General features: G+C 55.8%; 1 protein-coding gene and 1 pseudogene across 8 annotated transcripts in view; both read left to right on the top strand.

Moving 5' to 3' along the window:
- Positions 1–26,676, top strand: part of SRCIN1 (SRC kinase signaling inhibitor 1) — a 63,928-nt gene extending 37,252 nt beyond the window's left edge. For 2 of the 8 annotated variants that reach the window (XM_016164763.2, XM_016164760.2), the window contains 16 exons: positions 635–830; positions 1,426–1,624; positions 2,072–2,165; positions 2,657–3,519; positions 4,569–4,661; positions 4,918–4,961; positions 5,255–5,442; positions 6,585–6,760; positions 11,413–11,543; positions 11,697–11,844; positions 12,182–12,428; positions 12,853–13,087; positions 14,620–14,774; positions 15,087–15,239; positions 19,775–19,921; positions 25,483–25,849. In XM_016164763.2, coding sequence (XP_016020249.2) covers positions 635–830; positions 1,426–1,624; positions 2,072–2,165; positions 2,657–3,519; positions 4,569–4,661; positions 4,918–4,961; positions 5,255–5,442; positions 6,585–6,760; positions 11,413–11,543; positions 11,697–11,844; positions 12,182–12,428; positions 12,853–13,087; positions 14,620–14,774; positions 15,087–15,239; positions 19,775–19,921; positions 25,483–25,617 — 3,204 coding nt within the window. In that variant the 3' untranslated portion in view covers positions 25,618–25,849. The other 6 variants (XM_036222102.1, XM_036222104.1, XM_016164766.2 and 3 more) reach the window with 6 other exon arrangements.
- LOC118603783 lies at positions 16,866–19,758 on the top strand (annotated as a pseudogene).
- Positions 26,677–27,164: the final 488 nt, after the last annotated feature.

The following is a 27,164-nucleotide window of genomic DNA, read 5'->3' as shown; positions in this document are numbered from 1 at the left end:
AGCATGTGCACTGCATGTACTAGGCAGTTAGTCTGAAACTAGGGTCAGTCTGGCTTTGGGAGGGGGGTTGAGATGGTTCTTCCAGTCACCCTCAGTCAAGGACATTGTGCCTAGCTCTGTGAGTGTTCATACCCCTAAAACTGGAATTCTGGCTTCCCTAGCTCTTTGCTTTCTCCCTTGGCCCTGCTTCCCGCCCCCACCCCACCCTTCTGAACTCCACAAAGGATAAATTCGTCGCTCACAAACCCGCCGCTTAATTAATGTCTGGAACTAATGCCCCAATTTGCTCAACGATTCTGCTGCTCACCTCGGTGACAAATTTGTGTTGTTGTTCTTTGGAAGCTTAAAATAGCAGGAGTACCCACGACTCCCGCTCAGATGGTTTCTTGTCTGGCTTCTCAGGGTGCCTGAGTCCTTTACCCACTCTTTACCTGCTGGGTGTCCCAGGGAAGCCAAAACCCCAAGAGGCTGGGAACTCTCCTGCAGCTACACAGCGAGTCTGGAATCCAGGAGACCTGTGTGTGTGTGTGTGTGTGTGTGTTGCTGGCTAGTAGGGTTTCCCAGGGTCTGGATGGGGCAGAGGACAGAGCAAAGGGGATCAAGCTCGATTCCTCCATCCACCCTGCCCCTGCAGACCCGCAGCTCGCGCCACACTCAGGGAGCCCAGCCTGGGCTGGCAGACCAGGCGGCCAAGCTATCCTACGCCTCAGCTGAGTCGCTGGAGACCATGTCCGAGGCGGAGCTGCCTCTAGGCTTCAGTAGGATGAACCGCTTTCGACAGAGCCTGCCCCTTTCCCGTTCTGCCAGCCAGACCAAGCTGCGCTCACCAGGTACTGCCCGCCCCATCCATCCTCCTCCTGGCTACTGGCTCCTCCCTCTGCTCGCCCTGGAACCCTTTTCTTTCCCTTCACCATTCCATCTCTCTTCAACCACCTTTCTACCAAGCCTCTGCTTCCCCTCTCCATCAATCCCCCCTCCATGCCCCTAAGCAATCTCCTCCCTTCAGGGCCTCTCCCTTCTTTTTCTCTCTCTCCTCCCCCCTTCTCCCCCCTCTCTCTCAGCATCTCCTTTCCTGTCAGCCTCTCCCTCAAGCCCTCTACCCCCTCCAGCAGTCCCCCTTTCCTTCATTCCCTCTTTTCTCACCCCTCTCCTCTTTAGCAACGACTCCCCCTCAGTTTCTGTCCCACCTGCTCCAGCCCCCAATTCCATTTCCACAACCAGGCTCCAACCTGCCTGGGATCGACGAGGTGCCTTGAGAGGCCGGCAGCATGAGGAGTGCCTGGGTGCACCTGCACTCCGGTGCAGCTTCCGGCCTCAGACCCTGCCACTGCGGGACCAGAGCGGCTCCCGAAGCCTCCCCTCACTCTCCCGGCAAGCCGCATGGTGGTGGTGGCACTGACCGCGAAGGCGGCCTCTCCTTCGCAGGGGTGCTGTTCCTGCAGTTCGGGGAGGAGACACGGCGCGTGCACATCACGCACGAGGTCAGCAGCCTGGACACGCTGCACGCACTCATCGCTCACATGTTCCCGCAGAAGCTCACCATGGGCATGCTTAAGTCGCCCAACACCGCCATCCTCATCAAAGACGAGGCTCGCAATGTCTTCTACGAGCTGGAGGACGTCCGGTGGGCGTGGCCCCGGGGGATGGGTGGGCTTCCGCATACTGTAACTCGCAGATCTATCTCTCCACAGGCCATTCCCCACCCTCTCCGGTCTCAACCCCAGCCCTTCCCCTCTCCTCCCAGAGCCCTACCGCCCTGTCCCCCCCCCCCATTCATTGGTCATGCCAGCCCACACCCTCCTCTCTAAATCGTCCACCCCTGCTGGTTCTTGTTGGCTTGAGCTAACCTGAAACTGGCGCTGAGGCCAAGGAAGTGGATAGGGTGGAAGCTGTTGGGCGTGTGTGAGTGGCAGGCAGCCCCAGGAACGAGATCCACTGAGCAAGGAGTTAGGCAGGGGTTGGGGCTCATGGCCCCTCTTGCCAACCTTCTTCCCTCTGCCTAGAGTAGCTGCCGCTCCTCAGTATAAGGCTAGGGGATTGTGACCTTCTGAACCTCCCCATTCCTTTCCAGAGACATCCAGGACCGCAGTATTATCAAGATCTATAGGAAGGAGCCACTCTACGCAGCTTTCCCTGGCTCACACCTCACCAACGGGGACCTCCGGGTATGGCTGGGGATGCCCGGGGCATTGGGGAGGTTGGCCAGGTGGGGTCCAGGAGCACAGTCTAATCATTTGTCACCAGGGACCAGGGCCAGCTTTGGAGAAGGGAACATAGAGGCAGAAGCAGAAGGGACCTCCATTAATTGTGGAGTCATGGAAGACTTCCTCCCCCTCACCTGCCACTTTTCCCTCAGGTCTGCTCAGCATTTCTTCAGCACGCCTCTAGATATTATGGCGGTCTCTGTTAGGAACCGCTCCTTCCCCTTGGGCTTACCCCCCACCACCACCGTAGAGCGGGCTGCGGGTTGACCCTTTGCTGCCTTTCTATTCTGGGAGCCCTGATGGGAGAGGGGCCCAAGATGCAACAGGAGCGAGGGAAGGCAGAGAACAGAAGGGACTTCTAAGCGTCAGGGATTGGCAGGCTCCTCAAGCAAGGGGCAAGGGACCCCCTTTGTGACTAGCCCTGTGCGGTTCTGGGACTGTCTTCTGCACAGAGAGAGATGGTTTATGCGTCGCGGGAGTCGTCGCCCACGCGGCGCCTCAACAACCTGTCACCGGCGCCGCATCTGGCGTCTGGCTCGCCACCGCCGGGGCTGCCGTCCGGGCTGCCGTCCGTGCTGCCGTCGGGCTCGCCTTCACGCTCGCGCCTGTCCTACGCCGGGGGGCGCCCGCCCTCCTACGCCGGCAGCCCCGTGCACCACGCGGCCGAGCGGCTGGGAGGAGCCCCCGCCGCCCAGGGCGTCAGCCCCAGCCCCAGCGCCATCCTGGAGCGGCGGGATGTGAAGCCGGACGAGGACCTGGCGGGCAAGGCGGGCGGCATGGTGCTGGTGAAGGGCGAAGGCCTCTACGCGGACCCCTACGGGCTGCTCCACGAGGGCCGCCTGAGCCTGGCCGCGGCTGCTGGCGACCCGTTCGCCTACCCCGGTGCCGGAGGCCTCTACAAGCGCGGCTCGGTGCGCTCGCTCAGCACCTACTCAGCTGCCGCGCTGCAGTCCGACCTGGAGGACTCCCTGTACAAGGCGGCGGGAGGCGCCCCGCTCTACGGCGATGGCTATGGCTTCCGCCTGCCGCCCTCGTCGCCGCAAAAGCTGGCCGATGTGTCAGCGCCCCCCGGAGGACCCCCGCCGCCGCACAGCCCCTACTCAGGGCCGCCCAGCCGTGGCTCGCCGGTGCGCCAGTCCTTCCGCAAAGACTCGGGCTCCTCGTCCGTCTTCGCAGAGAGCCCCGGAGGCAAGACTCGCAGCGCCGGCAGCTCCTCGACAGCCGGAGCGCCCCCTCCCGAGCTCTTCCCCGGCCCTGGGGACCGTCCGCTTGTTGGGTTCGGGCCTCCTGTGCCAGCCAAGGACACGGAGACAAGGTGAGGGATGCTCTCGAGGCCTCAGGGCAGTGAGGGTGGAGTGGAGGAAAGTCCATGGCAGGATTGTGTCCTGGACTCTAAGACTCAGAAGTCCTTTATGGACCCAGAATAGGCTAGAGGGATCGCCAGAGTATCTTGAATGTGGCAGGGAAGGCACTGGAAAGAGGGACATGCCATTTTCCTTCTGTTTGCAAGACGTGAGGGGTGGACAGGGGGACCCCAGACAAGGACTTTGGAGACCTGGATTTGCATCTATTCCCTGAACCTCAATTTTCCTAATTAAAATTGAGGCTGAACCAGCACTCTTTTAGTGCCTTGCTGAGAGACACTGAATTTGCAGCCATGAGAACTGTCCAGCACAAGGCCGGCTGAAGTTCACTGGGGAGGGGGTGCTGGTAAGAAATAGGGATGGAGAAAGAGGCATATTCTGTTAGGTAGCCTTTGATCTGGGGAACTCTTGCAAATCATTTGGCTCCCTCCTAAGGGTGCAGGGCTGGAGGAGGTAAGCAGGGCACTGACCTGTCCCCTTCAGCCCGCAGTGCTGAGAGGCGAGAACTGATTTACATTCTCATGGCTCTCTTGTGGTCTGTGTGCCAGGAAGTGCGCTGGGCACTGCCAATGCCAAGTTGGGCAAACCTGGTTTCTGCCCTGTTTAGTGAGGGAGACACACTTAAAAAATACTTGCACTTCCCTTGGGAGGGTGTATAGGGATTCGTCAAGGCTGATGGGGACTCTGGCATGGCTTCAGAGAGGATGTAGGGAGGAGGGCACTCTAGGCAAGGGAAAATGAATGGAGGCACAGAGAAGCCAGAGTGGGGCCCATTGGGGAGCCGGTGATGAGAGATGAGGCTACAGAGGGAGGGGGTGACTATCAGATAGAGAAGGGTCTGTGAGCTTGACCCTTAGGTGTTGGGGGCCTTTGAATTGTCTGTGTGCTGGTGACTGGGGAGGGAATGGTATTTCCTGTAATTATCACTCTTAGGAATGGGGGGCTGGGAAGGAGGCACCCCATGCTCAGAGGTGTTGCTCAAAGCCACCATCCTCCCCAGGGAGCGCATGGAGGCCATGGAGAAGCAGATTGCCAGCCTCACCGGCCTGGTACAGAGTGCTCTACTACGAGGCTCAGAGCCTGAGACCCCCAGGTGAGGCATTTCTCCCAACACCACTGCCAGGGCCTGTGGCTGGGGCAAGATAAAGGGGAAGTGGACAGCAGGAGCCCTGGGGTTAGCTTTGCCAGTATCTTACCATGTGACTCTGGGTGAGTCCCTTCCCTTCTATGGGACTCCATCTAGAGAGCAGGGGACTGGAGATTATGTTAAGGTCTCACCCAGCTTTGGCTGTCTGGGTGAGGCCTTAACATAAGATGACCCTCCGATGACCATCTTTCCCCTGTGACAGTGAGAAAATTGAAGGCTCCAATGGAGCAGCCACCCCCTCAGCACGTGAGTCACCCTTCCTCCCTCCCCCATAAATCCTTAACCTCTCGGATCCTCAGATTCCTAATCCATAAAGTGGGAATTAAACAACCGGGCTTCAAAAAATAAATGAGTAGTCAGTCACCGTAGCCCAAGATGTCTTTGCGGGGGGTGCTTTGCTCCCCACAGAAGGGCTGGGGGTCCATTTGTGGCTGGAGTCTGAGCGACGTGCCTCTCTGGCTATCGTGTGCGGCGGACTTTGCTCCAGTTCCTTCCACCTCACAATTTGTTCTTCTTTCATCCTCATGGTCCCTCTGCAGCCTGTGGGTCAGGCGGCCGGAGCAGCGGGGCAACCCCAGTGTCCGGCCCTCCCCAACCCTCAGCCAGCAGCACTCCTGCGGGACAACCCACTGCCATCAGCCGTTTGCAGATGCAGCTGCACCTGCGTGGCCTGCAGAACAGCACCAGTGACCTGCGCGGCCAGCTCCAGCAATTGCGGAGGCTCCAGGTACCGCCCTTTCTGAGGCCTCGCCTCTCAAGCCCCACCCCCAGAACTCACCCACGTGCGCCGAAACTTCTTCCCACAAGTCCCGCCCCATTCACTACTAGCTCTTTGAAGTAACCTTGCTGCTCACCCGGCGGTCCCCTTTCTGAACGCTTTCTCTCCTTTCCCTTCCTCGAGCTCCTGCCCCCTAGCTGAATCTCTGCCCCCTAGGTGAATCTCTGCGTCCCTACCAAACCCCCACCCTTCGCCTGTGTCCTCCTCACTGAGCCCTCCTTTCCCTTCCCTGAATCCTCACAGCTCTCCCAGAACCCCAGTCCACCCTTACTGAGCTCCCTCCCTGTTAGTACTCTGGGAAGTCCCAGTTCCTTCCGGCCCTGCATTCTTTTCCCCACTCCCTTACCTTGGGCAGAGGCCTGTCCCCCAGATCTCAGCTCCCTGCCCTGCCCAGCCAGGCAGATGGTCCCACCAGTCAGGAGCCTGGCATCTCTGTGCCTGCTCCTCCAGAGGGCCCCACAGCCCATCAGGTGAGAATAATGAGCAGAGACAAGCTGGAGAGGGGACAGAGAACTACCATCTGGGCAACAAGATTTTGCCCACCCCCACCATTACCCCAACTCGGCCTTAGAATTGGATTCGAGTGTTTTTAGTCTTCCCATCCCAGCCATAGAAACTGTCAAAACCCCAGTGCTTGAGTCCATCAAAACCACAGCAATGCAGCCGCATGGTCGGCAGGGCCCAACATAGGGCCACTCCTTATCCCCGAAATATTCCCTTCCCGTTCTCCTGCCTCTATATTTCCCCAGCACTTAACCTTCTCTGCCCCCTACCAATCCCAGCCCTTCACTGCTGCTCATGTTCAGTCATGCAGCCGCACCTTCCGCATGGCCTAACTCAGCACTCCTCCCTCCACTATTCCCAAGCCGTTCACCTCCCGCCTGTATTCTCCAGAACTTAGCTTTTGGCCTCCGTCCCTCACCACCGTCCCACCCTTTCGCTGCTGTTCATGGCCAAAACCTAGCAGCCGTATCTGCTGTGGATCCCGCCCGGCTTCGGGCTGTCCTCTGCCTGCTTCCTCCCGGCCCTTTCCCTGCTGTGTGCCTCCATCCTCTCCCAACCCTGTCCATCGGTCCATCTGCGTCCCGCAGCTACAGAACCTGGAATCGCTGCGTGCGCTGCTGAAGGGCACGGAGGCGGAGCTGAGCATGCGCGTGTCGGAGGCAGCGCGGCGGCACGAGGACCCGTTGCAGCGACAGCGCACCCTGGTGGAGGAAGAGCGGCTGCGCTACCTGAACGACGAGGAGCTCATTACCCAGCAGCTAAAGTAAGGTTGGGCCCAGCTGCGAAGGGAAGGCTGGGGGTGCGGCCTGGGTGGCCCGCAATCAGGTTACACTGGGAGGGGCAGCTTCCCTTCCTTCTGAATCACAGGTGACGTTGATCTGTTCTGAAGCCAAATTTCCTTCTCTGTGGCCTGATTTCTCTGTGACCCACAAACCTTTGACCATCTGGCACAATTCCTGATTTCTTTTTTTCTGGTTTGATGCCTGCTTTTGCTTATGGTCTTGTTTCCTAATGGTCCACAGTCTGGCTTCTCCGTGACCTGCAACCTTACCCTCATGTGGCCAGCCGCCTGATTTCACTCTGCTCTCTGTCTGCTTTCATTCTGGCCTGTGATCTGTGTAAACTGACTCTGGGATAGAGTACTCAGGTGGGGTGTTTAGGTATTGCTAGCTTGATCAACTTGGTGCTGACCAGTTGCCAGCACTCCAATTCCCTGATCTCTGACACCACGTATGGCCAAGGAAAAACCCTTCTGCTGTCCTAGTGCAGATCTAGCTTTTTCAGAAGGAATGAGGAATAGAGAACACCCTACCCCTAAATGCTTAGACATGGAAGGGTTAACAGAAGACAATCTTCTGATCCAAATTTAGCAAATGGCCGTCTGGCCAATATTCGATTGTCTGGCACTGTTGAAGGAAGAAGCTGCCTTTCACAGAATGAGCACCCCCACCTCATTGCAGCCTTCTCTGGTCAGTCTTGGGGTCTGAGACAGAGGCTCTGCTCTTTCCTCTGGTCTTCCTCCTGCTGTCAGAGGACACAAGTGGACCTGAGGTCCAGCTTCAGCACTGAGAGGCAGTGTGATTAGAACAGTTTCTGCCCTTCTTTGCACTGAGGCTTCCTCATCTGTGCTCAGTATTAAGATTTTTGCATTTCTTCTGGAAAGAGCCCATCTTCCTTGCCATGCCGTGTTGGTTGTACATCTTGTAAGGGGCTCCTTGAGAAGAGCCCCTATTCCTCGGCCTTAGGCCCACAAAGCCTGGTGGTACATGTGCATTTTAGTGAGACACAGGCAAAGACTCCCATTATCCCTTGTGGCCAAGATGAAATGAGGGGTTGTCCCAATGGAAAATAAGCTGGCGGCAGCCACCCCATCACTCCAGGCATAAAAGCTTAGATAACTTCAGTCAGATCTCCAGGTAGACTGGCAGCTACCATCCCCCTTCACTATTATCTGACTTTCCTGTCCTTTCCTTGTCCCTTTTCACTGGGCATGGAGGAGTTGGGTTGGAATTTTCAAAAGGAACTTTATTGAGACATTAAAGGAAAATAAAAGGAAATATAAAAGCACAGAGGCAGAAGAAATCAAAGGATGGATTTATGCTCCTTTTATATGTGTCTGGTCCTCAGCTTCCTGGGGACCTTGGTTGTCTAGGAACATGGAAGCTCTCTACCCGCTGCCCTGTTATCAAACCCATTGCTCAGACTGCTCATTTGAGAGAGCTTGGGGGCTGATGGGTTGCTTCTAGCAGGATTCTCCATCCACTTTGAAAGGGACTTCTGTCCTTTGGGAGTGGAGCAGGCTGCACACCAGCCCTGCAGTGGCTCCAGCTTGGCCGTGAGGGCCCTCTCTGTCCAGCTATCATGTCCCTCCCCGCCCCCCCCCCCGGCATTAGGTAGACCAGCAGACCCCTCCCTCCTCCTGCTCTGACTGTGCATCATGTACGCTTGCTCTTGCTCAGCTTCTCTCTGCCCCTTCCTCTTGCCCTGGCATCTTGCAGGAAATTAAGGCTAATACTGTATTTCATTCAGCTCGGCTCACTCACCTGTCCTAGCCTAGCGCTTGAGCTCTGTGTAGACATTGCCTTGGGTGGTAGCCTTTGCTGACTGAGACCTTTTGGCCTCTGGAACCTAACTTGGCCTAAACCAGGTCCAGCTTTGTAGGCATGTGACCTGTGCAGTCACACAGGACCCCCTACTCATAAGGGCCCGTGCTTGGCTTAATGTTCTGCTGTCGCTCTCTTGAAATTCTTAATTTTTTAACTAGGGGGAAAAAAATCTTCATTTTGCAGTGGACCCCACATATTATATAGCTGGTTCTGTCCTGACCCCCACTCAACTCCCCTAGGACTAAACCTGGGTCTGGAAAATCCAACCAGTTTCTGGTCCCAGTGTCTATACTTGGGCTAGCCTGGGCCTCATTTGCAGAGTCTGCCCAAGTTAGGCAGATTGTATGATTGGAAAATTAAGGTTCTGACTGAACCTAATGGGGGCCTAGTTCCTTCTGCCTGAGAATTGCAGTGTTGTCTCCTCCTGAAGTCTTACAAAACCGGCATACCCTGAGCCGGTCAGGCACCACACACGCGCAGAGGAAAGTTGTTCTTTCTCACGTGGCAGAGTGAAGGCTGGGTGGGATAGTGGTCGGCTGCTGTGGAGTGATGTTAGTACAGTGCGGGAGTGAGATGCAGCGTAACCCAATGGCTGAAGTCTGACATGAGTAGATCCTGCTTTGCCACAAAGTAGTTGTATGATCTTGGACAAGTTATTTAATCTCCCAAAGCGTCTTTATTTATTTATTTTTAAATGACAAAGCCAATTGTATTAGTTAAGGTAGGTAATTAATTAATTAATTGCCTGCTGTAACAAATTACATAATGGTTTGAAAGTAATAGACATATCTTTCTCCTGGGACAGTATTGGGTGGGTTAGTGGAACGGCCCTCCTCCATGCAGTCATCCAGGCCAGTGGAGGTTTTGCCTTCTAGGCAGGTATGTGCCTTGGAAGATCACCCACAGGGTCATTGCCTTTCAACCAACAGAAAGGGGAAAAGAGCATGGAGGAGCTTACAGGGGAGGTTTTTATGGGCCAGGCCTGGAAACATCATGCGCCCCATCCACTTGTATCCCATTGCGAGACCTCAGTTGAATGGCCACTTCTAACTGCAAGGGAGGCTGGGAAATGTGGTCTGGTGTCTGAGTTACTGTTTGTCTAGGTGTAAACTAGAGTTAATAATGGTTCCCACTGTGGATTTGTTGTGAAGATTAAATAAGGTAATGAAAGCGAAGGGCTGAATGTGACGCCTGGCATACAGTAAGTGCTTAGGACAAGATAGCTCTTTAACTGGCAGTGCTGAGTCACAGGATTTCATCCTTGGCTCCCACATGATATTTCATTTTATCCACTAGTTGGATGAAGATGTATAAAGCATGCTGATAAGATTTGCTGATGACACAGAGCTTTGAGGGGGAGCAAATTTGTTGGATGGTAGAACCGAGATTCAGAAGTTGTTCCCACTTGGATAGTTGAGCTGAAATCCAACAGATGGGTTTTGACAGGAATGTCTGTAAAGTCCTGCATGTGGGTCAGGGATGTCAGTGACTCAAGTACAGAACTGAGATGACTGACCTACCTGGGCAGCAGTTCCTTCTTTCGCTTATTTAGTCATTCCACAATTATTTATCAGACATCTATTTTGCTCCAGGCACCTTGCCAGGTGCTGGGCGTTGGAGATGAATCTGGAGGACATGGTCCCTCCCTTCCTGGAGCTGCACAGTTCAGCAAACTGGAGCTCCAGGGAGGTTGAGGGGAGGGGGGCTAGGGCAGGAAGCAGACCCCTAACCTCAAATGTAGAGAGTAGCGGGAGGTTTTCACTGAGACCTGAGGACGAGTGGGAATTAGTCACACATATACATGCACACATGCATGTGTGTGTGAGTGTGTGAATGGAATATTCTAGGCAGAGAAAATGGCATTTAAAAGGCTCAGAGAGGGCAGCACACACAAGGACCTCAGAGAAATTCTGGATGATTCTGAACAGAAGCGAGCCAGATGAGGACAGGGGATGCGGCTGGAGGGCAAACAAGAGCAGCCCCAAGGGCCTGACCTCTCGCCACTGCTTTCCCATCTGCATCAGCTCATTTAATCCTCACAATGGTCCCAAGAGGGAGGAGCTCTTAATCACCCTCACATTTTGGGTGAGGAGGTTGAGGTCTAGAGATAGTAGGTATCTTGTCTAAGACCTCTGCTGGGATGGATAGAGATAGGATTGGAATTTGGATCTGTCCGACTCGGGAGCCAAATTTTCAGCTACTGCCCTCATGCTGCCCTTCTTGGCCACATTGTAGAGTTTGGATTTTAGCCTCAGAATAAAAGGATCCATTTAGGGTTCAATGCAGGGGGTGGTGACTTGGTCTGAGTTACATTTGAGAAAGATGTAGGGTTTTAAATGACAGAAGCTCAGCATAAGCCAGCCGAAAATCAAAAGCAGTTTTGTCCTCAAAGAAAGAGGCCGAGTGTCTGGATCATTTGAGAAAAAGTTGGTGGACATGGTAGTGCCACCCTGCAAGAGAAGAGACCCCTTATTAGCACGTGCAGCTGCCTCCAGCTCTCTGAAAGGCTGCCAAGTTCTCTGCTAATTCCTTGGCAGACTGAGAATCAGAGGATGCAAGTTATAGGGAAGGAGATTTGGCCGATGTGGCTAAAGATCAGAACTTCAAAGGGAGAACCCAGGGCCCCGTTAGGGAGCTCTTCTGAAGTCTCGTCTCTGAGCTTTGGTATTTCTCATTTCTCGTGGGCATGTGGACTGGTGGATGGCTTTTAATTTTTATATGACTGGTGACCTGATTTCCTTCTAGCTGCCCAATTTTAGGAGGCTGGGCTGGGGCCAGAGGGGCTGAGAGGGTCTTTCTGTGGCTGCAGTGACCTGGAGAAGTCGGTGGAGAAGATCCAGAGGGATGTGTCCCATAACCACCGGCTGGTACCCGGGCCTGAGCTAGAGGAGAAGGCGCTGGTACTGAAACAGCTCGGGGAGACGCTGACTGAGCTCAAGGGTGAGCCCAGGGGCCAGTGAGTGTGGCACATGGTCCAGGTGGGAGTCCCTGCTGCATACCTGCCCCCACCCCCAGCCACCGCCCTCCCTGCTGTCCATCCTGTCAGTCCTCAGAGCTTTGCCCTTCTCAGCTCACGCCTTCTGGCCCCCTCAGCTCACTTCCCAGGCCTACAGAGCAAGATGCGGGTAGTGCTTCGCGTGGAGGTGGAGGCCGTGAAGTTCCTGAAGGAGGAGCCACAGCGCCTGGATGGGCTACTCAAGCGCTGCCGCGGGGTCACAGACACTCTGGCCCAGATTCGAAGGTCAGTCCATCCTGACCTCGTATCTCTGACCTCTGATTTCCCATGAGGTCACACTGAGCCCAGATCCAGAGATAGGCCTGACCCCTTATCCTGATTCCCCCAGAGGTCACTGATGTGCCAACTGGAGCTATACCTCAACTCTGACCTGTGACCCTTTGCATTTTGTAGGCTTGACTGTCCCTTCTGTTAGATATAGTCACTCCTCTCCAGGCCCTTCCCTCTATCCTACAAGATCCCAGAGCCCTCTTCACACCCTACCTCTCTCAGGCCAAGCTTCTCTTTTGTGGGGTCACCATCCTGCTGGTCTCACAGCTGCTCCTAACCCTCCCAACCCCAGGCAAGTGGACGAGGGTGTGTGGCCACCCCCCAACAACCTCCTGAATCAGTCCCCCAAGAAGGTGACGGCTGAAACTGACTTCAACAAGAGCTTGGACTTTGAAATGCCACCCCCCAGCCCTCCACTGAACCTCCATGAGCTGAGTGGGCCAGCTGAGGGAGCTCCTGCTGCCCCCAAGGGGGGCAACCCCACCAAAGGCTTGGACGCTCCTGGCAAGAGAAGCGTGGACAAGGCTGTGTCTGTTGAGGTGCTGGGCCCGGGATTAGGGGGACATGCGCTAGGCTCATACCTTCTTACCACTCTAGGTTAGGAAGTGCCCATGCAGCGTGGACGCTTTTTCCTGGGGGTGGAGGAAGTTTGAGGTGACATTCATACTGGTAGACAGAAAAGCACGTTATAATCATTAAGGAAGGCAGTGTTGTGTTAGCACAAGAATAGACTTTGTGGTCAGTGAAACAGAAGAGAATGTCCAAAAACAGGTCTAAGTATATTAAGAGAGCACTATGTAAAGAAAGTGGCATTCCAGACTCATGGGAAAAGTACGTGATATTCAGGAGAAGTCCAAGGGTTCTCAGGGGGCCTTGCATGTGTGGTGGGGGGAGGGGCTGAGGCCCCAAAGATCCAGTGGCAGGAAAGCTATTTAGTCCTGACTCTCGCCCTCTCCTCTCAAGGCTGCCGAGCGGGACTGGGAGGAGAAGCGGGCAGCCCTAACTCAGTACAGCGCCAAGGACATCAACCGGCTACTGGAGGAGACGCAGGCGGAGCTGCTGAAGGCCATCCCTGACCTGGACTGTGCGAGCAAGGCCCACCCGGGCCCAGCCCCTACTCCTGACCACAAGCCCCCCAAGATCCCCCACGGCCAGAAAGCAGCGCCCCGAACGGAGCCCAGTGGGAGGAGGGGCTCAGGTACGGGGGCAGGTAGGGACAGGTGAAGAGCCCAGAGGAAGAGAGCCCCATTCTCAGGAGCTTTCAGGTTGATGGGGGAGGCACAGGGGAGTGAGAATCTTTGTGGTCAGGCTGCTGGAGAAGGGAGGTACTGGGACATCGGCAGCCTGACCCTTAGCCACTAAAGGGAGACCCAGAGGCTGGGTTAGAGCTGGATTCCACTCAGGGCTGTTCCCACTGCTGCTGCCGAGAGGACCACACAGGGAAGGTGCGCAAGGCCAGGCAGAATCATCTGCCTGTACTTTCTGATCGTGCATGGGCCCTAAACCAGGTCGTGCTCAGACTGGGTGCAGCACTGGTTAACATGGACCTGCTTCCTGTGCTCCCTGAGCTCATGAGCTCACAGGGGAGGCAGAAACCTGAACCAGAAATGGCAGCCATCATTCATTCACTTAGTCATTCCTGCCACACATATTTGTTAAGCACCTACTGTGTGCTGAGTGCTGAGGATAAGGAGATAAGGCATTGCTTCTTTCCAGGAGCTTAAAATTTAGTGGGGGAATAATAATAACATGTTTATCAAGCATTTACTGTGAGACAAGAACTGCCCCAAATGCTTTCTATATATTAATCCTTCTAATTTCATAACAAACCCAGGAAGCAGATACAATAATTATTCTATTTTATACATAAGAACACTAAGCTCAATATGTTTATGTAATGTCTACCAGGCCGCAGCTAGTGGGTAAACCAGAAATATGATGAGGTGCTAAATGCAGTGGGGAGGTGTTGTGCAGTCCCAGAGGATGCCCTGGGAGGTCAGGAAGGGCTTCTCATTGGAGGACACTTTCCATTGGAGTGGTGAAAATGAGTAGTTTGCTTCCAGGCTGGTGAGAGAGGGCATTCCAGGGAGATGGAGCAGCATGTGCAAATGCCTGGGGGTCCAAGCCAGGGGGTAGCAAGCGGAGCTGAGGCAGAGGGATTGGCAGGTGCAGAGAGTGCTGGGCCAAGGAGCTTGGATATGATTTGGGGTAATGGGAAGCCACTGGAGCAGCAAAGGCAGAGGAGTGTCAGGTTTAAGAGATTTTTCTGCAAGTTGCCCTGGAGACAGCTCCCACCTCTGGAAGAACTGGGAGAAGGAAGAGCCTGGTGAGCGGAGTCAGACTCTTGCAATAGTTACTTTACTTCTCTCTCTTGATGGAGAAAGGGTAAAGATCAGAGCCAGTGCAGGTGCTGAGGGGCTGGTGGAAAAGATGGATCAGAGCAATTCTTCTCAAACTTGAATGTGTGCATGAAATCAGCAGGGGATCTGTCAAAATGTGGATTCTGATTCCACAGCTCTGAGCGGGGTCTGAGTTTCTCCATTTGAGTAGCGAGGGGTGAGAGTGCTGTCAGAGGGGGAGTGACAGGGCGTGCATGGGAAGGTGAGAGAGAAGGGGCGGGGAGCCCGTGTCCTCTCCCCTGAGCAAGATTTATTCCCCTTGGAGTTAGACGTGGCACACGGACGCCAGGGTTATAGGTCCCCTGACTCCTTGCCCCTTGGCTGCCCGCAGATGAGCTGACAGTGCCCCGATACCGCACAGAGAAGCCCTCCAAGTCGCCCCCGCCACCCCCTCCCCGCCGGAGCTTCCCCTCCTCCCATGGCTTGACCACCACACGCACCGGAGAGGTTGTGGTCACCAGCAAGAAGGACTCAGCTTTCATCAAGGTACCATGCCACCTTGGGGAGAGGATGAGGAGTTTGAGTTGGGGGGATGCCTGAGATGACCTCTGGAGACCCTCTTGAACAGTCTCCCCTCAGAGGAAGTGGAAGGAAAGAAAAGGGCTAGCCAATGGTGACTCTAATTCTTCTGGCTTGGGCTTCCACCATGGGAAGGGGCCATCCTGGGAGGGGAGAAAGGAGGTAGCGGATGAGGAGCTGGGGCAGGTGGGACATAGTCTGGAATCTGTGGAGCCCAGGAGGTGAGTTGGTGCTGGAAGGGGACGGAGCCTCATCTTGATGGGGGCCTGGGCCTTGCAGAAGGCTGAGTCCGAGGAGCTGGAGGTGCAGAAGCCCCAAGTGAAGCTGCGCCGGACTGTGTCTGAGGTGGCCCGCCCGGCCTCCACACCACCCATCATGGCCTCTGCCATCAAGGATGAGGACGACGAGGACCGCATCATTGCAGAGCTGGAGGTGGGTGGGGCACACCTGGCCCCCAGAGTCATCAGCCAGGCCCTGCTCCTTTTGATCTCAGGGCAAGGTGGCCGGACTAAGACAGGTGGTTGGACTCAGGCTCCCCACCGAGCGCTGGCCTGGTCAGGACCCCGTCCTTCTTGCCTCGATTCCCTCTCCACTGTAAAATGGGGGAGGGTGTTTAAAAGTCCCTCTTTATGGGTTCGAGTTTTTGTATTGTAGTCTCTGAGATCCCAACCCAGCTGCCCTGCGACCCGTCCCCGCCCCCCAATGTTCTGAGACCCTCATCCTTGAATGTTCTGTGAACAATTAATGCCCTTATATCCGAGTGCCTTGAGCCCCTCCCAAGTCACCCATACTCAAGTGTTCTCAGCCCCCTCTCTGAATGGATAGAGACCCTGGAGTTCCAGGGCCTCTGGAGGAGGAGACAAACTGGAGGGCAGAGTGGCCAGTGGCCAAGGAGTGACGCTGGGATCCCAGTGCCAGTCCAGGCCACCCCTCCTCATAGGGGCCTAAGCCATAAGCCGGCACCCCCCTTGTCCTCCTGGTACCTCTCCTCCAAATCTGCCCCCGCCTTCTGCTCTCCAGGTGTTTGAGAGAAGCTCAGTGTCTTCCCTCCCCCCTACGCCCCGCTGCCAGCTGATCCCCACCTTGCTGTCCCCCCAGGACCTGGGTCCCCCCGGGGTCTCAGCCCCGGGCCCCACGTGGAAGGTAACGGGCCGCCCCCCACTTCTCACGATGCTCTCTCTGCCTGTGCCTCCACAGCTTCCTCTCCTCACCTCTCACGCTAACCTGCTACAAGTGCTAAAATACCAGTCACACCCCAGCACTTCCACAGCCTCACCTACGTGGACTTCCCCACCAAAGGACAGGCAATAACCCTTCCTTCTGTCCTTGAGACCCCAGCAGCCTGGTGTCCGTTGGCCCCTTGGGTCTGCTTCTGCTGACAGGCTTGATCCCGAGTCAGCCTATGGTGGCCTGGGTAGTTTGTTCCCATCTAAGGCCGGAGTTTAGGTTTGGCCTGAAGCCTGGGTTTTGTCTTGGTCCAAGATCTGAGTTTGGATCTTGCTTACGAGCTGACTGGTAGATCTAACTCAAAATCTGACTTTGTCCTGAGCTTTTGCCTAATCCCCACCCCCGTTCCCACTACTCTGCTGCCTACGCCAGCTCTGTTTCTCCCTTTTCTCCCACTGGAGTCTATGCCTTGTAGCGGAGGCCAGGACACCCCAGGGGGAAAGCTCATTTGCAGCCTCCTTCCGACCTGCGGCCCCATCTTGCTCAGCCTTGCTCCCTCTGGGCAGGGAGCTTGGAACTCACGCCCTTCCTCGGCTGCTGGCGCCATGTCTTTCAGCGCGGGGAAGTTCTTTCTTCTCTCTAACTTCAGTCCCTGCTACTGCCCTACTGCGCTTATTTCCTCTTTACTCTTTCTTGGGAACTTGGGGGTGGACCTGCTGTACCCCCAGGGGACTGTGCTTGGGGACGAGGACCTAGGTGGGGGTGGCCTGGGACTCTCTCCTTCTGCCCAGTCACAGTGGGGCAGGAGGGCCTCTGCTCTAGGAGGGCATCTCTACTGTGCACACAGGCTCGCCTGCCTCGTCTGGGTCTCCTTGGCCCACAGTGAGCTCCATGCTGCCCGCCACCTGATTTCTGGCCTGGCTCGAGGCCTGGTGGTGCTTTGTCTCCCTGGCTCGGGGGAGCAGACAGGCACCAGATGGGTGAACAGTGCCGTCCGTTGGGCAGAGGATGGGCACAGAGCTGTTCAAGGAACCATCTGGGGACGAGCAGTATGGAAGAGCTGCCCCCCGGGATTGGCTGTGTCCTCGGCACCCAATCCCTGCCCCTTTCTGGCTCTGGGAGCCAATCCTGAAGGGGCCCAGTGGGCAAATCCCCTCCGCTGGCCTTTGGGGCCTGGCTCACCCTCTGCATCCTGAGGCACCATCAGGCAGTGGAGCCAGGCAGGCGTGGGTCGCCCTCTCTGCCTTCCCAGTCTGCACCCCCACCTCCAGGTAAGCAGGCAGCAGGGCTGATGGGTTGCCTTGGGAGGGGGGCTAAGGGGACCCTGCTGCCCCCCACGAATCTCCCCATAGCTCCTTTTAGTGGAAAGAGCACTGGACTTGGAGTCAGACTCCCTGGGTTCAAATCCTGGCTCTGCCACTAACTAGCTATGGGTAAGTGATCTTGGGTGAATCAGACAATCCCTCACCCTTAATCTCCTTATTGATAAAGCAGGGAAGGTAAGAGTAGTAGCTAGTTCATGAGTTATGGTAAGGATTAAAGGTGAAGATGTACATGACAGAGCCTGGAACAGGACTGGTACTCAGACTTAGACCTAGGTTAACTCTGGTGTGTATGTGGGGTGGGGGGGCTGTCTCTGTAACCCCAACAAAGCCAGAGCCAGGGATCTCACACAGAAGCAGGTGCTGTAGCTTTGCCTGAGCCTGTGTGCAGTAGAGGGACTTGGCCCAACGCCTTCCTTTGTGGCTGAGATACCCTTGGAGGAAGCTCCAAAAGTAGGAGGTGGCCTGAGTTGAGGATGACAGCCCCACCCCCAGAGGCCGGAAACTTATCATCTAGTCTCCACCCGCCTGTCTGGTCTCCATCAGTCAGTTCAATTCAACAAATAGCTGGTATTTTTTGAGCATTTACAATGTGCCAGGCACTGTTCTAAGCACATGCCCATGTGAGCTCGCTTAGTTCTCCACCCACTCCTCATATCGTTATCCCATTGCACAGATGAGCAGACTCATGGGAGGATCCGTGAAACTTGCTCTCAGAGTTTAGCATGGGCCATGAGAAGTCCACATGTATCTGTGCTTCTAGGCATCTCTGTCAGAAAGTGGGAAACTGGAGAGTATGGTGGAAAGAGGCCTGAGTTCTAGTCCCAGCTTTGCCTCTAATTGCTAGGTCAACTCAGGCCCCTTCCCTGCCTCAGTTTCCCCATCTATGGAAGGGAGGGGCTGGGCTCACCTTGTCTAACCCCCGCATCCCCCAGTTCATGGTGGTTTGGTTTGCAGGTATCGTAATCTCTCTCATCTTTCTTTCCCCCTCAGGCTGCCCCCGGCCCCAGAGCCTTCTGTGTCCCCCGGATCATCTTGACGGAGTGTGCCCCCAACCCTTCCTCCCCACCAGAGGCCAGGCTTGAAGAACCTGGCCGCAGGATGACCCCCACCCCGAGACCCCGAACCCTGGCTGGCAGCAGAAGGGGCTGGGATGGCCCAAGGGCGCTGCCAGGGGTAGTGACCAAGGCTTCTCAGCCCAGGAACAGCTTGATGCCTGAAAAGGAAGGGACACCTCTGAAGAGACTGGGGATAGGGGGCTGCAACCCAGAGGAGGGAGGAGCCAGGGTCCCCTGTCCTTGGGGACCAGTCTTGGACAGGACTCAGGAGCCCTCCACTGTTGAGATGCACCCAGAGGAGACCCCCAAGGACTGTGGACACGATTCCCAAGCCTGCATCGGGGAACACGAGGGCCAGCCTACTGCTGGCCTCGGCTGCACAGGGAGGGGCGCCGCCACCCAGCGGACGGACAGCCTGGAGGAGACTCTCCAGGAGTTGGAAGCCACCCTGCGCCAGATGGGCACGGCCCCCACTGAGGGGCCCCCTGGCAGCCCTCCACCCCCACCCTCCGGTCCCCAGGTGGCTGCCTCCTCTCCTGTCCTCCTCTCCTGCCTTCCTGTCTTCAGAGCTGGAGGGAGTGGGGGGCTGCAGGAGCACCACGGCAGCTCCCTCCTCCCGCTGATCCTCTCTCAGCTCCTGCCACCCTCCTGTGAGCCTGGGGCCAGGTGGGGGTTGCAGGCAGAGCCCTGGGAGGCTGGGAAGCTGGCCTCCCCAGGGATCAGCCCATCCAGCCCTGGTAGGGACCAGGGCTTCTCCCCTCGACTCTGTATCTGTAACCCAGCAAATAAAGTTTTCTCCCCCTTTTCCATCTCCACACTCCCCTCCCCCTCTCCTCTCTGACTCTGTCTCTGTCATTTCTCTGTCCGCGCCTCAGGATCCCGAGAGCCCTTCTGGGCAGGCCTAGTACTTGGGGTGGTTCAAGGGGCTGGACTTGTCCATCTCTAGAGAGACTTCACCCCCATCCTCCCTTTTGTCTGAAGACCCGGGCCCAGGGGCTGCCAGTCCTGCTCTGTCTGCCATTGTAAAGACCCCGCCCCCCACCTCAAGCACGCTCTCCTGGGCTCGGGACTATGCCCCTCGCTAGGAGTGGGGGTGCTACTAAGGACCCTCACTTTAGACGTAGCTCCCCGAAGGGGGCCCCAGTTGCCTCTGGGCTCCTCAAGGAAACCACCAAAGGGTTCTCACTTGAGTGCACAGCGGTTGGGAACCTAGCTGGTGGCCTCTGTCAATTCTCTTATAGCGAAGCCTTAAACCTGGCCTCAGAGAGTGGGCCTGAGTCAAACTGGAATGTAGATGTGGAGGGGGGGGTGGGTCTCCAGGTCTCAAAGGGCTCCCTGAAGAGGTCCCAGCCCCAGGGACCCCACCCAGTGCCTAGGTATAATCCCAACTCCAATCCTGAATCCTTTCCTCTTCTTACAGAGTGGCGGTGGCACCGTGCCACCCATGAAGGTGGTGACTCCGGGGGCCTCGAGGCTGAAGGCAGCTCAGAGCCAGGCAGGCAGCCCTGACAAAGGCAAGCATGGCAAGCAGAGGGCCGAGTACATGAGGATCCAGGCCCAGCAGCAGGTAAGGTGGGCACCATGGGAGCAGGGACCCCCACCCCTGACTCCATTCCACAGTGCTGTGTCCTCCTGTTGTGTGCTGGGCATCTCCTGCCATTGTTCCTGTGACCACCTTCTGCCTGCTGCCCAGAGAGGCCCCCTCCCTGCCAGGACTGAACCGTCTCCTCCCTCCTCTCCCCAGTCCCAGTGCTCTGGGTCTGGTTTAGAACTTATGTTCTCAGCCAGGCTCTTCCACTCTCAGGAGGCCCCTTACACAGGGCCAGAGAGGGCCTTTTCCCCGGCTGCCCCTGCAGGAGGGGGAGCAAGTGGACTCCTGTCCCCATCAGCCCCAACGCCTGGGTCCCTCCTAAGGCCTGGCCTGCCCCGGGGTGTGGAGGGGAATTCATATGCCCTTTTGTCTTCTGCCACTCCCCTCCTCCCCTCTGCTTCCTTCTCTCTGGTCTCAGTCCCTCTTGCTCTTTGGGACCCCTGCTCTCATAGCAGCCTCCCTCTTAGCTCCTGGGCCATGTCCCAGCTGAAGGAGAAACCAACCTGCATCTGCTTTTTAGTCTTGTGTTTGTGTTTCAGTGCATTCTCTCTGACATTTGATGGGAAGGGGGAGAAAAGAATACTTTGGCCCCCTGGTGGGGAGGGAGCAGCAGGGGTGCTGCACCCCCTTTCAGAGTTAGTTAGCAGGCTGGGGGAGGGCGTATAGGGTTGATGACCGTGCCCCCGGTGTTTCCGTCCTGTGGCCCACCGTGTGGCCTGGTCAGAAGGTGCAAGGTGGTCCCTGGGCGTAGTTGTTGAGAGACCTTTAGTGTACTTATTTGGTTAGTATATTTCTGAGCAGTTCCGGTATGCCGGGCCCATTCTGGGTCTGGGGTGGGGGTGGGGAGGTGAAATGTCTAGCCACTGTGGCGTGAAGGCTCAGAGGCAGGAAGTTAGAGATGGGTGAGTATAGCCACCTCCTTACAGCCCAGGGGACAGCTCAGAGAAAAAGAGACTTCCCAAGGGTGCAAAGCAAGGTGTGACATGAAGGCTCAGAGCCAGGACTGGGATCCAGGATCCCAAAACCCTTCCCACCACATGGCCCTGTGACAGCCCCGGGCACACGGGTCCTGCCTCCCTGAAGGTTCTCTGGAGAATCCAGCGGAGATAGGCCATCCACTCCTGTCCACCTCCTGACCGGCCTCTGCTCACCAGCTTGGCACTGACCCACTGTCCTCTTCGTCGGTCCTCAGACACACCTTGCAGGTCACATGCCACCTCTTGTCCTGTCCAGTCTGGTCCCTCCTTTGTGTCCAGAACAGTAGCTGACGTTTACAGAATATTCACTTGTGCCAGACACACCCATTATTTCATTCCACACTCACCACTCTGAGGAAGGTCCTTATTATCCCCATCTGATAGATGGGGAAACTGAGGCTTTACCCAAGGTCACACAGCTAGCAAGCAGCAAGCAAGTGGTGGATTCGGGTTCAATCCAGACTGTGTGACCCCAAAACATACGTTTCACCCTCCTCAGCAGGCACCGCCCTCCACTGTCGTTATGCTCTACCTCTCACCTTGATCCCAACTCCCAGCACCGAGCTCCTGGCCCGTCGTCCCTTCTCCTGCCCTTCCAGTCACGTCCACTACCTCCACGCCCTCTCCTCCATTTCGTCCTCAGCCTACTCTGCCTCTCCGCCAGCATCACTGCTGGGTTTGGCTAGGTCTCCAGCGGCCTCCAAATGGGACTCTCCCCACCTCTCAGCAGCATGGGTGGTGTATACCACCCAACACACACACACACACACACACACACACACACACACACACACCAGAGGGCTGTGTAGACCCCTCATTCCTGAACACGCTCTCCTCTCTCATCACCCCCCATTCCTGGACACCCTCTCCTCCCTCGTCAGCCCGCACCCCAGCCCTCCTGACTCCCTTCTGGGCTTCTCTCCTCTGCTTGCCCCTTCACTTCTCTGTGCCTGGTTCCTCCTTGGCCTCTTTGCTCACACCGCACGCTCCTCCCCTTGGGCACCAGGCTCCATCTGTCCCTACTCAGGTCTCTGTTCTGAGCTCAAGCCCGCCCCACCTGCTGTCCCCTCAGGAAATGTCAGCCGCCCACTGGCATCCGCCCACGCTCAGGCGCTTCCGGGAGCGCCTCCCCACCTGAGCTCCTGCACAGACCTAGTTCTCTCTCTGCGCTGGTCTGGCTGTGGCTCTCTCGCTTTTCTAATACTTGTTTTCTTAAAAACGCATCTTTTTTCTAATACATGTTCCTTATAGAATTTATTTTAAAGAAAAGCTATAAAGAGGCAGGGAAGAAATTATCTCATGCCTCCCTACCTAAATGCATGCCCTTCTGAGGTTTCCCGGAAACTTCTGTCACCTCTACCCAGGGAACTTCTTGACAACTTGGGTTCCCTCCACCCAGTTCTCCCGGTAACCTCTACTGCGTACCCTCGATTTGCTCAGCCACCCTGGGTCACCTGGCCCTCAGTCTTCTGGGCTGAGACGCTGCTCCATCTTGACTCAGTCTGTGACCTTGATCAAAGTCCTCTGCCTTCTGCAGGCTCTTTTCTTTTTTTTGTCTAGGGATAAAAACCCAGCAGCAGGTTCTGAGGTCACATTATACTGGGTGTGGGAAAGAGCTTTGAAAGCCACCAAGTGCTCTGCAAAGGCAAGGAGTCACTACTGTCCATGTTCACAATGTACATTTGTCAAGGGCTAGGCAGAGGCCTCTTCCTCATCTCGTGGTCCTAACACATGCAGCTCGAAGCTGCCTTTGACAGTGATGGGGAGAGGGGAATAGAAGCGCCTGAACCAAAGACACAGAGATCGGAGGGGGGCGGGGAAGGCAAGCAGTTCTGAGATGGTTCTCAAGCTCGCAACTGATCTGTCCTCTCATCTCATTGCCCTGCCTAAATCAGTTACTGGCAAGGAGAAGGAATTGCTCCAGTTACCATAGATTTATCAGGACCCCTCCCCCCCGCCACCTTGGGCTGGGAGAAGCCCCACCTTTCCTGATGGCCCAGTGCCTGATTCAGGCAAATAGCGTGGAAGGAGAGCAATTGGGCAGGGGGAAAGTGGCACTGGGAATGGCCCTGGAGGAGGCACCAGCAGGGTTTTCTGCATCAAGATGATCTACATCTGTATAGAAATCTGCGTGTCATAGTGTGGAGGCACAGGTCAGCATGTGCAGGGCACAGAGAGGGTGCTAGCCTCTGACCCACAGGAAGAGGAGGGGTGCAGGGTTCAGTTCTCTAGGCCCTGGCTAATGGTTCCTGTCTCCCCCAGCTGAAAACTGAACATTTATGAGGTTCCTCCCCTGCCACAAAGGCAACAAACTCTGCTTCTCCGGACATCATTGGGAGCAACAGGGGAGGGCTGGCCAGTGAAATGGAAGTGACAGGGGCCTTCAGAGACAGCAGCTGTATCACCTGAGGATTCTGAGCAGCACAGGACAGGGTCACCGGGCAGTTAGGACATGCTCCTTTAGCTTCAGGAAAGTGGATTTTGGATGATGCTGTGCCAGTCTTCTGGGAGGGGAGATGGCCTGAGAGGACTTCACCAAACGTAAGAGGTCTCTGTGAAGAGGAAGCGAGCATCCACGTAAGCTGGTGAACTCTGGCGAGCACTGATATTTAAAGGCCTTGTGCTGGCCATGGGAGAAGGGGGACATCACCTGGGTAAGGACACATCACCTGAGTGAATACAGGAGTCAGGTGGAGACACAAGCCGGAAGGCAGGTGTTTTGAAGACCAAAGCTCAGAATAGATGGAGGCTCTTGACAAGTGCTAAAGGGAAGGAACAGAAAAAGCTTTTTAACTAGAGAGATGTTTGAGAACAAAGAGGACGGCCCAGAGGGAATCGGCGGCTGGCCTGGGACTCGGTGAGATGTGAAGAGACATGGGGAGAGAGCAGACACGTCCCCCTCCCACTTGGCTTTGGGAGAAAGAACTTTAAATGGGAAAGGATGGGAAGAGAGGGGCAGGACAGAAGCCCAAGGTAGGTGACAGGGAGTAAGCTCTTGGTTGCCTTTAAATGAGTTTTCTCAGGGCCTAGGTACTGGGGCCCCGTGAGCAGGAGGCACTTGGCCCCCAACAAAGGGCCACGTGAATCTAAAGATCCTGTGTCTGCGGCTCTGGAATCGCTTTGCGTAAGGAATGTATGGCCACGGTAGGGAGGAGAGGGGTGGAAGACCCACACGGGGACCTGCGCTCGATTTTCATAAAGGGGAAAATGTAGATCGTAGACTGCAGTGTGGTGAGCAAAACACAGATGAGTCACTGAGCACATGGGGGGAAAAGAAATGATCTCCAGCAGCAAGGGCAGGTTCACTGTCAGCGGTCAGGCTGCAGGAGGCACGGTCTGGCTCTCCCCCTGCGAGGCATCGGATAGAGTCCACCCAGCAGCTGGCTGATCATAAAGGTCGTGGGAAATGGAGAGACCCTGGCCAGCTCTAACCTGCAGGAGGTCTCTGGCGATGGGCCACAGGGCCACAGCGCCGTTTGCTCTCCTCTTCCTTTCTGTCTTTTTTATTGATACCGTTTTGGTTATCACTCTACTAGCTAAGCAAGGCCAGGAGGGACAGAAAGAAAACCTGGTCCGTGTAGCCTTAACCCAGTGGATCTCAAAGTTAAGTGTGCGACAGGATTACCTGGGGCCGCCTGCCTAGAACGCAGGTTCCCGAGCCCGTGCCAGAGATGGATTCTGGGGCATGCCCTGGGAATCTGCATTTGTGACACATGAGCCCCTCGGCCGTGCAGATGGCTCTGGAACCGTACAAACCTCCAGGACCAGTAAAGACACAGGGAGCCTACTGGAGGTGGGGAGGACACTCAGCTATTTCTAACTACCAGCTGACTGGCGAGGGCAGGACATGTCACTAGGGAGTGACCTCTTTCACAAGGCACAGCTCAAAGCTGAAGAAAGTTGTATGGGACGCAGTGGGGCTTCCTGCTTTGGGTCAGAGACTGGACGCAGTGAACGCCATTTCCTATGGCTTCCCCGAAGGTGGGGGTGAGGGTGGGGGGGGTTTTAGAGAAGTGCTCCCCAGAAAGGACAAGCTCACTCCTCAGTTGCCACCCCAAAAACTTCTGCTTCGAATCACCCTCCTGCTGAGTTGGAAAGGGGCCCTGGGTGGGCCCGCTGGCCAGTTGGGACTAGAGCCCATCTACTCCCTCCCTGCTCCGAAGGCATGCACCCCTGTGGCAGCTAATGGTTTACTTCTTCTTCCTTCCTCTCCTTTCCTCTCCTCGCTCCCCATCTTCCTGTCTACTGGCCTTGGGATGGTCTCCCTTGTGCTTCTCTGGTCTGTCTCCCCCACTTTCTCTCTTTCCTATCAGTAACTTCCCACCCTCGTTCCCAGATCCTTTGGTCCAACTCCATGCCCCTTTTCTGCCCCTAATGTAGCCGCCCCCCACCCCCATCTTAAGGGGACCACCCTCTCCAGATGCCCCTGTGGTTTCTTCCTTCTGCAGTTAATTTTCTCTTCAATATGTAGAGGTTTTTCATTTTTAAAAACTTCAACTGGGGGTTAACATAAAAGCTCTCCCTTTTCTCTCTGACCCTTGACCCCTGTTTTTGTTCCAGGCCACTAAACCATCTAAAGAGATGAGCGGGTCAAATGAGACCTCAAGCCCAGTCTCAGAAAAGCCCTCGGCTTCCAGAACCTCTATCCCCGTATTGACTTCATTTGGGGCAAGGAATTCTTCCATCTCCTTCTAGAAGCCCCTCATACCTCCAATCCAGCCTGTCCCCTCCCTTACCCCTGCCATTTCTCTCCCTACTCTTCCCTTCATCTACACCCCACCCTCACCTCATTCTCCAGACCCTCCAAAGGGTTGCCAAGGGTGTGGCCCTCCTTAGTTCTCTATACCTTCCCCCTGTTGGTGTTTTTGGTTTTTTAAATGATTCACTTTCAATTATCTTTTTCTTTAAAAAAAAAAAAAAAAAAAAAGCAAAACAGTAAAACTAAGAACCAAAACACACCACCTTCCTTTGATTTCCTGTTCCAAAAGGGTCCACTTCCTGTCATGGTCTCTCCCTTTTCTCTTTCTCCACTTTTCCTCCCAAGTCCATTTTCAAGTTCCCGCATCCTCCCCTCCTTTCCTGCCTTCCCCAGAACTTCCCAAGAGCACTCCAAACAAACTCTGAGCCACGGAGACTTGGAGCGGCGAGACAGCCCCTCTCCCCTTCCTCGGAAACCTTCCTGGAGGGAAACCTGGACGTTGGACCAAGCCCCATATCAGCCTGGAAAATGGGACGTAGGGAGACTGTGGCCCTGGAGGCTCCCCGCCTGTCCAACCTCGGGATGTGACTGAACTCTGCTGCTCCTCTGCTCTCTTCCACAAGTGCCCTGGTGGGCCTGGAGTCAAGATGGATGTGCTGGAGAGGGAGGCCAGAGTTTGAGCGGCCTTAGGGTGGGGCTGGGGTGTGTGAGGCCTTTGGATCCATGTATCTTCGGAGAGGAGTTGGCTTCCTCATGCCCTTCCTGTAGTGAGGGGCCACCTGGCCTTTGCTGACTGGAGGAAGGGACCCTTTTAGATGATTGGCCATGGATGGCGGGTTGAGCAGACAGCCCGACACTGGGGGCACTGCCTTGGGAGAGGGCAGCCTAGAGGAGAGGTATTTGGTACTTTTAGTTTCCTAATTTAGCACTTTAAATGACATTAACTTATTTAATGGGGGTAGGGTGGGCAAGAATGAAGGCCCTAGATAATTAGATTTTGAGGCCTGGAGGGTGGTGGGAAGGGTCTGGTTATGAGGGAAATGGGGGGAATACAGACGGGGTTGATAGGGGGGCAGTAAGGATAGCTCTGACCCCAGGGGTGGGGTGACTTAACCTTCAGCCATCCTCTTTGAGATGAGGGGTTTTGGGAGAGGGGTAAGATATGGTTTTTATGGGGAGCTGGTGACCCCTGGTGAGATCCTTGAGGGTCCTTCAGGCCTGACCAGCCATCCAGTACCCCAGACCTGTGAAGGCCTGCCTTGCAGTGAGGCTTTGGGGCCGGGTCCTGAGAGGGGGCTGGTTCTCAGCCCTGACCCCCCCCCCCCCAGAGGACAGAGTAAGGGAGCAGCAGGGAGATTACGTGGGTGGGAAAGGAGGAGCAGGAGGATGGAGCAGGGTTCCCAGGGAGCAGGACTTTTTTGGAGCACAAAGTGGGGTAAGCACAGGGGTGGGGGGTTTGGGATTTGTCTCCACTAGAAAGCACAGAGAGAAGGAGCCATCGGAGGGGCAGCACCTCCTAGCCCCCGGGGCCTGATGGGAGGTC

Source organism: Rousettus aegyptiacus, unplaced genomic scaffold, assembly GCF_014176215.1.
Source record: "Rousettus aegyptiacus isolate mRouAeg1 unplaced genomic scaffold, mRouAeg1.p scaffold_m13_p_6, whole genome shotgun sequence".
Lineage (NCBI taxonomy): Eukaryota > Metazoa > Chordata > Mammalia > Chiroptera > Pteropodidae > Rousettus > Rousettus aegyptiacus.
Note: the sequence above shows the minus strand (reverse complement) of the source record. Positions and strands in the feature narration are given on the sequence as shown.